Here is a 15,099-nt window from a genome sequence, read left to right as displayed (position 1 = left end):
TGTATTTTTGAATGTGTTAATTCATGAAAGATTAGAAATAAAATTTTAGAAGTCACAATTTTTCTGAGAAAAATGAGATTCAATACCCATGATTTTTAACTAGGCCTTAAAAGATAACAAAACTCGGCCCTAGAGCTTGCCTTGAAAAACAGAATAGGACAAAGACAGAGCCAAGGAAGCTTTAAAAATTACTTGTCTCATCAGCTTTAATTCTCTTACTGCATCAAGGTCCCACTCTCAAAGCAACATTTCTAACTAATGTATAATTATGGACAAGACACTTTCTAAACATAGGTATTGAAAAAATTAAAATGCAGCCCGAGACCTTTAGATTATACTCTAGAGCAGGGGTCCCCAAACTTTTTACACAGGGGGCCAGTTCACTGTCCCTCAGACTGTTGGAGGGCTGGACTATAAAAAAAACTATGAACAAATCCCTATGCACACTGCACATATCTTATTTTAAAGTAAAAAAACAAAACGGGAACAAATACAATATTTAAAATAAAGAACAAGTAAATTTAAATCAACAAACTGACCAGTATTTCAATGGGAACTATGCTCCTCTCGCTGACCACCAATGAAAGAGGTGCCCCTTCAGGAAGTGTGGTGGGGGCCAGATAAACGGCCTTAGGGAGCCGCAGGCGGCCCGCGGGCCGTAGTTTGGGGACCCCTGCTCTAGAGGTCTTGAGTGTAAAAAAAGTCATGAGTCTAAAAACTAAGGATTTTATAAAAGTATGACTGGAGATTTGGGGCAGCTACTATGAACAGACTATTGTGGAGTTGGTATGTGAATTCATCTAGTTGTGAACGCTATTAACAAATACAGTTACCGCCCATCTGTTAAGTGTCTTTCAATCCAACTGAATATACTATACAGTAGACTCCCATTATCTGTGGGGAATACTATTAAGACCCCCAGTGAATGCCTAAATCTGCAAACAGAACCATATTCTATATGCTAATTTTTTTTCCTATACATTCAATGATAAAATTTAATTTATAAATTAGGTACAGTAAGACATTAACAACAACTAGTAATAAAAAAGAACAATGATAACAATAAACTGTGATAAGTTATGTGAATGTGGTCTCTCTATGATAACTGATCTAATAATCTAGCTGGCTATAAAGTGACTAATGGGCAAGAAGCAAATACAGTGTGGATACACTGGACAAAGAGATGATTCACATTCCGAGTGGGACAGGTGAGAGATTTCAACATGCTACTTATAAAAGTGAGCAATGAGGACAAGGGAAACAAAAGAAAAAATAAACAAATGGGATTACAAACTAAAAAGTTTCTGCAAAACAAAGAAAACCATCAACAACAAAAAAGACAATCTACTGAATGGGAGAAGATATTCACCAATGATACATCCAGTAAGTTAATATCCAAAGTTATAAAAACTCATACAACATGCATGATCAGGCGGTGGTGCAGTGGATAGTGTCAGACTGGGATGCAGAGGACCCAGGTTCGAGACCCCAAGGTCGCCAGCTTAAGTGCAGGCTCATCTGGTTTGAACAAGGCTCAACAGCTTGAGCCCAAGGTTGCTGGCTCGAGCAAGGGGTCACTTGGTCTGCTATAGCACCCCAGTCAAGGCACATATGAGAAATCAATCAATGAACAACTAAGGAGCCATAACGAAGAATTACTGTTTCTCATCTCTCTCCCTTCCTGTCTGTCCCTCTCTGACTCTGTCTCTGCCAAAAAAACCAAAAAAAAACTCATATAACTTTTTAAAATTATTTTTATTTTTTTTTTATTTATTTTAGAGGAGACAGAGAGAGAGAGAAAGGGGGAGGAGCAGGAAGCATCGACTCCCATATGTGCCTTGACCAGGCAAGCCCAGGGTTTTGAACCAGCAACCTCAGCGTTTCCAGGTTGACGCTTTATCCACTGCGCCACTACAGGTCAGGCAAAACTCATATAACTTAACATCAAAAAATGAACAATTAAAAAATGGGAAGAGGACCTCAATAAACAACTTTTCCAAAGAGGACTCAGATGCCAATAGATGTCTGAAAAGATGTTCAACATCACTAATCATAGAGAAATGCAAATTAAAACTACAATGAGCTCTGGCCAGATAGCTTGGTTGGTTAGAGCATCATATCAGAGCAGAGGTAGCCAGTTCGATCCCTGGACAGGGCATATCAATGTCCCTGTCTCTCTTACTCCCTCTCCCTTCCTCTTTAAAATCAATAAACATTAAAAAAAATTAAAACCACACTGAGGTATCACTTCACACCTGTCAGAACAGCTATCATCAATAAATCAACAAATGTTGGTGATATGGAGAAAAGGAAACCGTTGAGCACTGTTGATGGAACTGTTAATGGCCTAGCCAGTATGAAAACCAGTATTGAGGTTCCTCAAAAATTAAAAATAGAACTACCTTATGACCCAGCAATTCCACTTCTGGGTATTTATCTAAAGAAACCCAAAACACTAATTTGAAAAGATATATGTACCCCTATGTTCACTGCAGCATTATTTTGTTATTAAGTGAAAGGAAGAGGGATAGAGACAGATTCCTGCATGTGCCCTAACTGGGGATCCACCTGGCAACCCCCATCTGGGACTGATGCTCGATTCAACCAAGCTATCCTCAGCATCTGGGGCTGACACTTGAACCAATCTAGCCACTGGCTGTGAGAGAGGAAGAGAGCAAGGGGAGAGGGAGAGAAGCAGATGGTCACTTCTCATGTGTGCCCTGACTGGGGATTGAGCCCAGGACGTCCACACGCCAAGCCGATGCTCCATCCATTGAGCCAACCAGCCAGGGCCAACTACAGCATTATTTACAATAGCCAAGATATGGAATTAACCTAGGTGTCCATCATTGGATCAAGTTGTACATTCATACAAATGAAACCTTACCATTTTCAGCAGTATGAATGAACCTAGGATATTATGCTAAGTGAAATAAGTCACAGACAAAGACAAATACTACACAATTTCACTTATATGTGGACTCTAAAGAACAAAATAAAACAGAAACAGACTTACACATACAGAAAGCTAATGATTGCCGACAGGAGGGGGGTTGGGGAGCCAGATGAAAAAGGTGAAGCGATTGAGAAGTACAAATTGGTAGCTAAAACACATCCCAGGGATATAAAGTGCAGCATAAGGAATATAGTTAGTAATATTGTAAAAACTCTGTATGGTGCCAAGTGGGTACCAGACTTATCAGGAGGATCACGCTGTAAATTATATAAATGTTTAACCACTATGCTGTATCCCTGAAACAAATATAAAATAATACGTGTCAACTACAGTTGAATTAATGAATGAATAAATAAGAGGTGAGCAAACTTATGACATCACTTAGTCAAGATTTATTGCAAAACCTGAAATCATTCAGACCAATCAAAAATGGTACTATTGCAATTTCTTTCATCAATAAAGTAAAACTTAAAAAAATGTAAGATGCCATTACCTAACTCCTAACCCACACAATATACAATTTTCAAAAGTGATGGCAATTTAATAAAATGTAAGGTGACACATATCAAAGGACTTCCACACACTTACTGAGGACATAATTAGCAGCAATCTATTCAAACACAAATCTGGTTTTACACTTTTCATGTCTGTTTCATTCTTTATTTCATAAAGCCACTGATACTTGAGGCTTCTTTCAATACAAGATTTATAACATGAAATTACAGTTCCTAAGTATTTTTAGAGAAAAAGTCACACTACACAGGCTATCATAAATTCATATACCAAAAAGTAAAACACAATCCCACTGAATTTATCCATGCTTCCCCTTTTCTAACATTAACTTTAGATGTTATCCTAATACCTTATAAATGTGTATTTTGGTTAAAATTAGTTTGTGTAGATTAGAGAAAAATGATTTGTAATAAGTTATCTTTAACATTACCTCCTACATACATGTCTTCATCCCCCCACCAATCTGTTGCAAAGTGAATAATACAATGTCCGGCTTCAGGGGCCAAAAGAACCTATAATCTTAATTTCCTAAGTAGCGAAAAATTTCAACTTTCTGCCAATATAAACTAAAGTCTCCAATAGTCAAAAATCACTTGTTAGTTGTTAGGCGGAAAAAATGTATAGTATAAAGATTATTTAACTTAAAACTTATTTATACCTTTCCCCAAGCTACAAGCACTCTTATCAAATTACAGTGTGCATAACTGAAACAGTTTGTTTTGCTTAGGAACATATAATCATGTTAAAAAATAAATAACTTTCTATTTCATAGTTAATTGACTCTTACACAGTATCCGTAGAGGAAAATAGTATTTTGTGTTCTTCAGAAAACTGGTATATATAAATGAACTGCTACTGTGTTCATTTAAACTTTGCAAAAACCTAAAGATTAAGTTTTTGGGGCTTTTTTATATAGTAAAGGAATGGAATGGTAGAGATAGATACAATCCTTTGTAAGTCATAGGATATTATAAGTGGGAAAAAAAAACTTGGTAAAGGCGATTAGTTAAAGGAAAAAAATCAAAGTCAAGAAAGATGTTGAAAATATCTACTCTTAAAAAGAGAAAAGTGCTATACAACACAAAAATGAAAACTACAAATTCAAAAAGCACTAATTTTAGTGCTTTAAGAGAAAGACCAAAAACAAACAAACAAAAAAATAAACCACAAAAACCTGACAGGAGAGGGCATCTAAGCCAATTAGAACTGAGGCAGCTATTAAAAAAATGAACACAATACAATGATTTGACCTCATAAATGAAATGATTAAAGTTTCACAATCTTCATGTTTGTAGTAATATATTAATGCACAAAATATAAAAATTACAAAGTATGAATCTCCCCCCTTAGATTTACAATAAACTATCAATCCGTTTAATACATTTCCTCTTATAAACCTTCTCTGCTTAGCAGCACATGCTATTCGAGTACATACATGATAGTATTTTACCACGAGAATTACTTTTCATCTCAAACTAGTGATTCGCCTTTTTACCTATAGTCACATTTCATTTTCCTTGTAAGACAGTTAAGACCTTTCTAGTGGTAAACTTCAGCCACACATTACATAAAAAGAATCTTGATTTTTAAAATGAATCTTTTCAGTACTACAACATAATGGCTTTAATTGAACAGCTAAAGCATAATGATAGTTACACTGTACTATTCAAACTAATTCACAGCTGTAGAAAAATGTTTGGTTTTTTAAATATAACCAAGACGAGACTGCATAGTTATGAGCAGTAAAATACAAGAAAACAGTGAATGATTAAATAAGATAATTTTTCATCAGTGGCCATTCATTATTTTGCTTTTAGGAACCGGGAAGAAATTGTCTTCTTTGACTTTCAAATGTTCTGGTAAATCTAGTCGTTTCTTAGCTTCCTCAATATCACCTTGAATTGCTGAAATCAGTGACTCTGCAGAGAGAACATACCAGGTAAAGATGATGAAAATTGCTGCTACAGGTTTTACTACTCCTTTGTTCAACCTCTCCTAAAAACTCCCCTCAAGGCTGGCTGTCTCTGGAACAGGGTGGTTGTCCAGTAATTGCATGTTCTAGGCATTCTTCCAGACTTAAGTAAAAAGTCACAGTACACAAAAGATGTCTCAGTGTTAGTGCAATTTCTCAGAGAAAGGTATTAGCAATAAAGTGCACACAAATACCAAGTGGAAGAAACAAATATTCACTATCAATTCACTTCAGCATTTACACTTGTAAATAAAACTCTACAGTTAAAACTATCAATCTACACTAAGATACTTGATACCATGTTTCAAATGTTTTGATTTGTTTCTTACACCAAGCATTGCAAAGCATCCATTATTCATTACAGTTTATTAATTCTTACTTGTTCCTTAAAATATGAAAAGGAAATAAAGACTTTATGAACTTTATACTATTGGAGAGGTAGCCAGCCTGCTGGGTTTGAATCTGTGGTCCATCACTTACTATGCTACCCTGGGCAAATTATATAACCTCTCTGTGCCAATTTCCTCATCTGCAAAATGGAGAGACTAGTTCTTCATATGGTTGCTGTGGGGATCAAATAAGTTAATTCATATAAGGCACTTAAAATAGTGCCTGGCACACATTAAATGCGCATATATTAGCTGTACTGCCATGGTTATTATTAGTAGAAGCAGAAGTAGCTGCAGTAATACTTAAGATGATCTAAGAACTTACCTAGAGAATCAAAGTTCTTTTCTGGTCTAAGGTAGCCAACAATGGCCACATTGAGGATTTCCCCATAAAAGTCTTCTTTGAAAGTATGCATGATATGAGTTTCCTATAATCAAGAAATGTTTTTTTAAAAGATTGCAATCAGATTACAGAATACTTGAAATTTGAAATACACACATTTATGGAGAAGTAATTTAAATGAAATATGAATCCTCATCAAATTTTGAAAGACAGGTTAAAATCTAAATGCCGTGCCTCCATTGCTCCGATTCCTGGCCCTGACCTTACATGTAAACATTACTACTGAGTAACATAGATGTTGTATCACAAATCTGGTATGATTTGCTGTTTATAAAAAATACCGCCCTGGCCAGTTGGCTCAGTGGTAGAGCATTGGCCTGGCGTGCGGAAGTCCCAAGTTCGATTCCTGGCCAGGGCACACAGGAGAGGCGCCCATCTGCTTCTCCACCCCTCCCCCTCTCCTTCCTCTCTGTCTCTCTCTTCCCCTCCCGCAGCCAAGGCTCCACTGGAGCAAGGATGGCCCGGGCGCTGGGGATGGCTCCTTGGCCTCTGCCCCAGGCGCTAGAGTGGCTCTGGTCACAACAGAGCGACGCACCGGAGGGGCAGAGCATTGCCCCCTGGTGGGCAGAGCGTCGCCCCCTGGTGGGCGTGCCGGGGTGGATCCCGGTCGGGTGCATGCAGGAGTCTGTCTGACTGTCTCTCCTCGTTTCCAGCTTCAGAAAAAAAAACAACAAAAAAAACCCCAACATGCAGCAAAGTAATTAAGTCTTATCAAGGTGAAAAAAACTGAACACAGACACCAAAGGGGTAATGGTCAAAGTATTAAGAGATGTTACCACCAAGAGAACTAGTTCTAAAGTTACTCAGGATCCATGAGTCTCTGCCACACACCAGTTACAGAAACTTCTGAAGGTTAGGCAGAGCTGAAGGCTGATGTGGGGCAGAAGAGCCCAAGCTGGTTCCTGATCCGGGAATGATGGAACAAATGGGTACAGCAAGTGTTGAAGCAAAGTGGTGCAGAAGTCACTCTGGAAATCTGAATTTTAGTAGGTTCCTATAAAGAACAAATCTGATGCAGAGGATAGAGCACTGAACCAGGTTAGAAACCCCGAGATCACAAGCTTAAGTGTAGGCTCATCCAGCTTAAGTGCAGGGTCACTGACTTGAGTGTGGGGTCACAGACATGACCCAAGGTCACTAGCTTGAAACTCAAAGTCACTGGCTTGGCTGGAGCCCCCTGGTCAAGACACATATGAGAGGCAATCAAATGAATAACTAAAGTGCCACAACTATGAGTTGATGCTTCTCATCTCTCTCCCTTCCTGTCTGTCTCTCTAGCTAAAAAAAAAAAAAAAAGAAAAGAAAGAAAAAAGAAATATGAGTTCAAAAGGCAGAGAAACCAATGTGAAGAGCAAGCAAATACAGAAGACAGTTGAGGCTGGACTAGGATGGTGGCAGTAGGAAGTGAAAACGTTACAATTTAGAAATGTAACTTAAGATAGGGTTTATTTTGAAAGGTATGACTTAAGAAAATCTAATCTATGAAGTGATCCTTAGATCTGAAGCAGCTATTACAAATCAGCTAAGAGTATTACTAGATCATTCAACAAAATCAATGAAGAGATAATAAGAGCAACTTATGCTTAATAAGAATGGCCTATTTAAAAGAAATCAAACATGAAAATCTGAGTTATTCTTTCTTACCAATATAACAAGTTCACCCTATACATTTAAAATAATTCAGTCCATCAGCCCTGGCTGGTTGGCTCAGTGGTAAAACACTGGCCTGGCATGTAGATGTACAGGTTTGATTCCCAGACAGGGCAAATAGGAAAGCATCCATCCTCTCTAGCTCCTCTAGCTTTCCTGGCGCCCTCTGCCCTCCCTCCCCCTCCCCCTCCCCTACAGCCATGGCTCAATTGGAGTGATTTGGCCCTGGGCATTAAGGATGGCTCCAGGGCCTCTGCCTCAGGCTCTAAGAAGATCTCTGTTGGGATCAATGCCCCAGATAGGCAGTGCATCAACCCCTAGTGAGCTTGCCAGGTGGATCCCGGTCCACACATGTGGGAATCTGTCTCTGCCTCCCCTCCTCTCACTGAATTAAAAAAAAAAAAATGTAGTCCAAAGAAAAAGGGAAGAGAAAGAGAAAATATCATGAGATTTTTATATTAAGGCAAGTTCTCTTTGTCAAATAAAATAACCTCGTCTTTCATAGTATTTTTGGTTTGTTAGAGGGTGGGGTGAATCATGATCCTTTAAGATTATTAAAATGGGCTCTCTCTATGTGTCCCTAAGTAAAATTTTGCATGCAAATTAAGGGGAGCTATGGATTTTATGAAGCCCATTAAAAATATCCTGATTTAAACAATTTAAAAGAAGGAAATAAGGATATTAGAAACAAAACTCTTAAAACTCTTAATAGAGCTTTGGTTTTGTTAGATAACTAAATGATTTATAAAAGAGCTTAACTTATGTTAAATTCAAAATGTCTAAAAAGAAGCTAGGCAGTACTGTAGAAAGAGCACCAAGTTAAGAATCAAAAGTCTCAGGCTGCACATTTGGCTACAGGCATACCTTAACCTCTCGAGCTCAGTTTTCTCATCTGTCATTGAAGGCTTTGAGTTAAATGACAGACGGTGCTGCATGACTTTGTACTATGAACCAATAAATTCGACTTGCATTCTTCATTTCAGCAAAATTTTGAATAGAAAGGAAACTAACATATGTAAGATCTTGACACTATTACAAAACATTATTGAGAGAAATGGTAAAAATGTCTACTTTCCTTAAATTATTTACAGATTCAGTGCTATGCCAATCAAAATCTTGGGGGGGGGGGCTTAATGACAGAAACTGACAAGTGATTCTAAAATTTATAATGAAATGCAAAAGGCCAAAATTATTCAAGAAATCTTGAAAACAAAGCTGGAGGACTTATACAATCAGGTATCAAGATCTATTATAAAACTATAGAAATTAAGACAATGTGGCAATGGCCCCAGGATAAACGAGGGCTATATACCATGCAATGCTTGAGTGTACTTTGGACTCACACATACAAAGTCACTTGACTTAAGACTAAGTTGACACTGTAGTGCTGTCAGGAAAAAAGAGTATTTTCAATAAATGGGCTGGGTCATTATCTGTATGAAAATAAAATTTTGACCTATATCTCATACTATACTCAAAAATAATTTGATGAGAAAAGCAAAACAATTAAGCCTTTAAGAAAAAAATTTTTTAAAAGAAAAACAACTACAAATATCTTCATAACTCTGGAGTAGGCAAAGATTTCTTAAATAAAATACAAAAAGTACTAACTATAAAAGAAAAATGATTGAATTATATTAAAATTAAGAACCTATGATCTTCAAAAGGCATCAATCCATTAAGTGGGCAAAAAAGCAACACAATGTGAAAGATATTTGCAAGATATAGTTCCAACAACAGAAATGGATCTAGAACATATTAAGAACTTCCTTAAGTCAGACAGTCAATCCAATTTTTTAAAAAGGGAAAAAACTTGAACAGGCATATAATACATTTCTGTTATTGGCAAAGAAAAACAAAAAATTCTGAAATGCATGAACCTCCTCCCAACGGAAAACTGAGTTTCTCCTAACTATGAAAGGACTCGTAAGGCATTTGTAACTGACTCTGTATAGTAACAGTTCTGTTATCTGAATAGCTTAATAATAAAAAATTAGTCATGGGAAAAATTAGTCAAGGTAGTCTTCCCTCCCTTTTATTTTCTTCCTCATTCCTTAAAAATAAATAAATAAATAGTTCTTTCAATTATTTTCCTTATTTATGCCAAAAAATAATTTTCACATCCTTAGTACTCAAAAATAAGAGAAATATTGAGCACACACTATTAAGTATTTTAAGCACCAGTTCTATTGCTTATACCAGTAATTAGCACTGCGACACTTTTTTAGATTTTACTGATTCATTTTTATAGAGAGGAGGGGGAGAGAGAGAAAGAGAGAGAGAGAGAGAGAGAGAGAGAGAAGAGGGGAGGAGCAGGAAGCATCAACTCCCATATGTGACTTGACCAGGTAAGCCCAGGGTTCAAACCAGCGACCTCAGCATTCCAGGTCAACGCTTTATCCACTGCACCACAGGTCAGGCAGCACTGCAATTTGCCAACTGTGATAGATTTCTCTTCTATAAACTTTCAAAGAGGATGAAATTTAGATGAACTATAACTGTTTTTGCCACACTTGAGCTAACTGAAAGATTTGGCTTCATCTAGTAGATTAAGAACTTCAGTTATGTGGGTCCTATGAGAAGAGCAGAAAGTATACCTCAAAGCAGTTTAAAACAGGAAAAAAATCACCTTGCAATTTTATCATAAAGCACCATACAAGTAGTACGCAGTTCTAAAAGTTAACAGGGTAACCAAGTAATTAAGGGGTGAATGAATTAAAAACTGTGGCAAGTTCAATTTTATGAAACATGTTCTTAAAACACTTTTTACCTTCAGTAAAGGTAAATACATGAGCAGTTATAAAAATTAAGACTGATCAGGTCATGGCTCAGTGAATAGAATGTCAGCCTGGGACGCAGATGACCCAGGTTCGAAATCTCAAGGTCAATGGCTTGAGTGTGGGCTCATCCAGCTTGAGCACGGGGTTGCTGGCTTGAGTGTGGGAACATAGGAATGACCCCATGGTCGCTGGCTTGAGGCCCAAGGTTACTAGCTTGAGCAAGGGGTCTCCAGCAGGGGTCCCCAAACTACGGCCTGCGGGCCACATGAGGCCCCGAGGCCATTTATCAGGCCCCTGCCGCACTTCCGGAAAGGGCACCTCTTTCATTGGCGATGCCATTCACATACAGTACTACTTCCGGTGACGCAGGAAGCGCATCATATCACCTGTCACAGCTAACAGTGACAAATATGGAACCGGACATTGACCATCTCATTAGCCAAAAGCAGTCCCATAGTTCCCACTGAAATACTGGTCAGTTTGTTGATTTAAATTTACTTGTTCTTTATTTTAAATATTGTATTTGTTCCCATTTTGTTTTTTTATTTTAAAATAAGATATGTGCAGTGTGCATAGGGATTTGTTCATAGTTTTTTTTATAGTCCAGCCCTCCAACGGTCTGAGGGACAGTGAACTGGCCCCCTGTGTAAAAAGTTTGGGGACCCCTGGTCTCCAGGCTCAGCTGGAGTCCCCCTCCCCCACCCTTGGGTCAAAGTACATATGAGAAAGCAGTCAACAAACAACTAAGGTGCCACAACAAAGAATTGATGCTTCTCATCTCTCTCCCTTCCTGTCTGTCCCCCCCTCCATTCCTCCCTAAAAAAAAATTAATATAACTGGGCTCTGGCTGGTTGGCTCAGCATTAGAGCATCAGCCTGGAATGTAGAAGTCCCAGGTTCGATTCCCAGCCAGGGCACACAGGAGAATCGCCCATCTGTTTCTCCACCCTTCCCCCTCTCCTTCCTCTCTGTCTCTCTCTTCCCCTCCCGCAGCCAAGGTTCCATGGGAGCAAAAGTTGGCCCGGGCACTGAGGATGGCTCCATGGCCTCAAGCCTCAGGGGCTAGCGGAGCAACACCGAGCATTGCCCCCTGGTGGGCATGCCGAGTAGATCCCAGTTGGGCACATGCGGGAGTCTGTCTGTCTGCCACCTGCTTCTCACTTTGGAAAAATACAAACAAAACCAAAATATATATATATCTAGATATATATAGATATATAGATAGATATATATGTATACATTTAAAACTGTAAAAAAACTGTAATTTGTAACCCGTTTTATTTTCTACAAAATTTAAAAAGTAGCCCTAGCCAGTTGGCTCAGTGGTAAAGCGTCGGCCTGGCGTGCAGGAGTCCCGGGTTCGATTCCCGGCCAGGGCACACAGGAGAAGCGCCCATCTGCTTCTCCATCCCTCCCCCTCTCCTTCCTCTCTGTCTCTCTCTTCCCCTCCCGCAGCAGAGGCTCCATTGGAGCAAAGTTTGCCCAGGCGCTGAGGATGGCTCTGTGGCCTCTGCCTCAGGCGCTAGAATGGCTCTGATTGCGGCAGAGCGACGCCCCAAGATGGGCAGAGCATCGCCCCCTGGTGGGCGTGCCGGGTAATCCCGGTCGGGCGCATGTGGGAGTCTGTCTCCCCGTTTCTGGCTTCAGAAAATAAAAAAAAAAAATTTTAAAAAGTAAATCCATCAAAATTATTAATTTGTTATAGTGCACAGCATATAAAATGTAATTTAAGAGTGTATATGCTATTAAAGTTGGTGTAAATTCAAATTAATTTTTAGAATGTTAAATGGAATCTCCATGGTAACCATAAAGAATATCAATAAAAAATACACAAAAGGAAATCAAAATGTCACTACAAAAAAATCAACTGAACATAAAATGCAGTATAATGGAGGAAGTAATGGACAAAAAAGTTATAAGGCATATAGGAAACAAATAGCAAAATAGCTCAAGTCCCTCCTTATCAGTAAGCAGTTTAAATGTAAATGGATTAAACTCTACAGTCAAAGGGCAGAGATTAGCAGAATGATTAAAAAGATTGGGCCTACACTTACAGGAGATTCACTTTCGATCCAGACATAAATAGATTGAAAATGAAAGGATGGAAAAAGTTATTCCAATCAAATAGTAACTAATACTTCACTTTCAAATCCTTCAAGTCAAAACTCTAGAATTTAGACTCTGTGGTGATTACCATTGGTGTCCATACCATCACATTCAGTTACAGAGCAAAATACATTCTTACCATGGACTTTTTTGTATTCTTGTAGTATGGGTTCCATCCTATGCTCACCACCATCTTATGGACATCTCCACTTCCAACACTGGCCCATCCATAATAAATGCCAGTGGACACATCAGCTGGAAGATTATCTACTACTTGTTCAGGAAAGTTAGCTTAAAAACAAAAGTCGACATTCTGAGTGTCAAGAAAACCACATTATTTATAAAAACCGCATGTAAAACTAGTCCAAATAATTAGGCTCACAAGATTCCTACGGTTTTGCCTGTGATTGTTAATCGCACCATTTCATAACCTAGATCGAATTTCTCATATATATATATATACACAATATATAAACAATATATATACAATATATCGTATATATATATATTATATATTTTTAAGACTGTAAAAAACCTGTAATTTGTAACCCCACATTTTATTTTCTACAAGATTTAAAAAGTAAATGCATCAAAATTATTAATTTATGTTACTGTGCACAGCATATAAAAATGTAATTTAAGAGTGTATATGCTATTAAAGTTGGTATAAATTCAAATTAGATTTGAATGGCTTGGTTAGGAACCAGGCAGATTACACTCTCGATGTAGAAGAAAAGTATTAATACATGAACAGCTGGAATTTTTGGACCTGGTCTTTTGGCATCACCTGAAAAGATTCTCATTTTCGAAATATCCATATGTAGTCTCTCAACTCAAAGACTTCCTTAAATAAGCCTGCAGGCATTTTTAAGGAGGATCAAATTTTTAAGGATTCGAATTATTAAAAACTAATGTAAACAGACCAAAAAATAGATCCGGTTCTTATTCAATTGCCTGTATGATCACTTGGACACAATCTATTAACAGGTCAAAAAAACAAAAACGAACAAACAAAACGTCAGTTGGATCGAGAATCTGGCTAATCTGTCCACATTACGTTTTCTAATGGGCCAGGCTGGCGCCATGCTTGGTAGCTCTAGGACGTCGGACGGAGGGGCGGCCAAGGGGCCCCCAAACTCAGCTCAGCCTGCCTGCCTTCAACCCCGCAAGCCAGGTGGCTGGAGAACTCAAAGCCACCGGCCAGGACCCGCTCCGGCAGCCCGAGCAAAGGTCCTCCGCCTCAGCAGAGCGGGAACCCGCAGAGGGGGGGTCACCTCCGTCCGCGGCGCCACGACCCGGTCCCGAGCCCGGTCCCGAGCCCGCCTGACGTCCCCCTCCCACGTGGCTGGCCGGGGGCCCCGCGCCCTCCCGCGCTCACCTGTGGGGACGCCCAGCTGCTTGGAGCCGCGGCCGAAGCCCCGTACCACTTGGCCGCGGCAGAAGTACGGCAGGTGCCTCATGGCGCCGTCCGCTTGGGGAGCTGGCTGCGGCCCAGTCCGCGGGTCCGGCGGAGCTGCCGTGGAGGCGGGGCCCGGACCCCGCGGACCAGCCGGGGGACGCGGGCGGCAGCTCGCCCGGGAGGACCGGGCGGAAGCACAACAGGCCGTGAGGCGCCGGGGACACGACCGTGCAAGACCCTCCCGCTGCTGACCCAACAGAAGCTGCCTGGCGACTCCGAGACTGCGTCTCCGCCTCGGAAGCGGCGGCAGCAACAACCGTGAAGCGCAGCGGGGGCGGCCCGGCGGCGTCCAACGATCCCAGCCCGCCGAGCGCTATGGGCCTGCGCACACTTTCTCGGCCAGCGGACCGCAGCTCTCTCGGCTTCCGTAGTCCCGCCCCCACTGGGGCCGCCCCGCCCCGCCCCGCCCCTCCTCCCGCGTTCGTCTTTCCTTGGATTCTTCCTTTCCAGACCTTGCTTTCTGTCCCTGGGAATCTGTTTTTCAGCCTGGGAGCTATGAAAGCTCCCAGGACGGTCCTAAGTGTTTCTTTTCCCTACCTCGTTTTCCTTAAGATACTGACGCCAAGTAGAAACAATCTTTAGGTCCTTGTCAAACGCTAGGTTGCTTGTCATTCACTTACTCCACCCTTAAACATTTATTAAAATTCCATAATTTCAGCTCAGAGATATCCTTTTCACAAAGGCTTTTCCTGACTGTCTGCTGGAAGTAACCCTCCTTCCGACTACGGTCTGAAGTTATATCAAAATGTAAGTTCCAGCGGGGCAGGCCCTTGTCAGTGACCAGAGAGAGGTTATAATGATGCAGTCCCACCCCCAGCATGAGAGACACAGTGGTCCACCCACCCTCCTTCTGTAGGCTGTATCTTGAGAAC

At 40.2% G+C, this 15,099-nt stretch overlaps 1 protein-coding gene across 1 annotated transcript; it reads right to left on the bottom strand.

Annotated features, from left to right (window-relative positions):
• Nucleotides 1–3,325: 3,325 nt before the first annotated feature.
• Nucleotides 3,326–14,540, bottom strand: RFK (riboflavin kinase). The gene is made up of 4 exons (XM_066367964.1): nucleotides 14,147–14,540; nucleotides 12,908–13,059; nucleotides 6,156–6,258; nucleotides 3,326–5,388 (listed from the first exon to the last, which is right to left on the bottom strand). The coding sequence occupies exons 1-4, from the start codon at nucleotides 14,226–14,228 to the stop codon at nucleotides 5,258–5,260; spliced, it is 468 nt and encodes a 155-aa protein (XP_066224061.1). The 5' UTR covers nucleotides 14,229–14,540; the 3' UTR covers nucleotides 3,326–5,257.
• Between the last annotated feature and the right edge of the window lie 559 nt (nucleotides 14,541–15,099).

Source organism: Saccopteryx leptura, chromosome 2, assembly GCF_036850995.1.
Source record: "Saccopteryx leptura isolate mSacLep1 chromosome 2, mSacLep1_pri_phased_curated, whole genome shotgun sequence".
NCBI classification, from domain to species: domain Eukaryota; kingdom Metazoa; phylum Chordata; class Mammalia; order Chiroptera; family Emballonuridae; genus Saccopteryx; species Saccopteryx leptura.
This window is presented reverse-complemented; position numbering and strand designations above follow the sequence as displayed.

Bases quoted from the DNA above. Each gene is read 5' to 3' on its own strand.
- RFK (XM_066367964.1), bottom strand. From the start codon at position 14,228: ATGAGGCACCTGCCGTACTTCTGCCGCGGCCAAGTGGTACGGGGCTTC. The intron at 13,060-14,146 runs GTGAGCGCGGGA...TTTGTTTTTAAG, and splicing joins GCAGCTGGGCGTCCCCACAG to CTAACTTTCCTGAACAAGTA. The intron at 5,389-6,155 runs GTAAGTTCTTAG...TTCTCTCTGCAG, and splicing joins AAAGAACTTTGATTCTCTAG to AGTCACTGATTTCAGCAATT.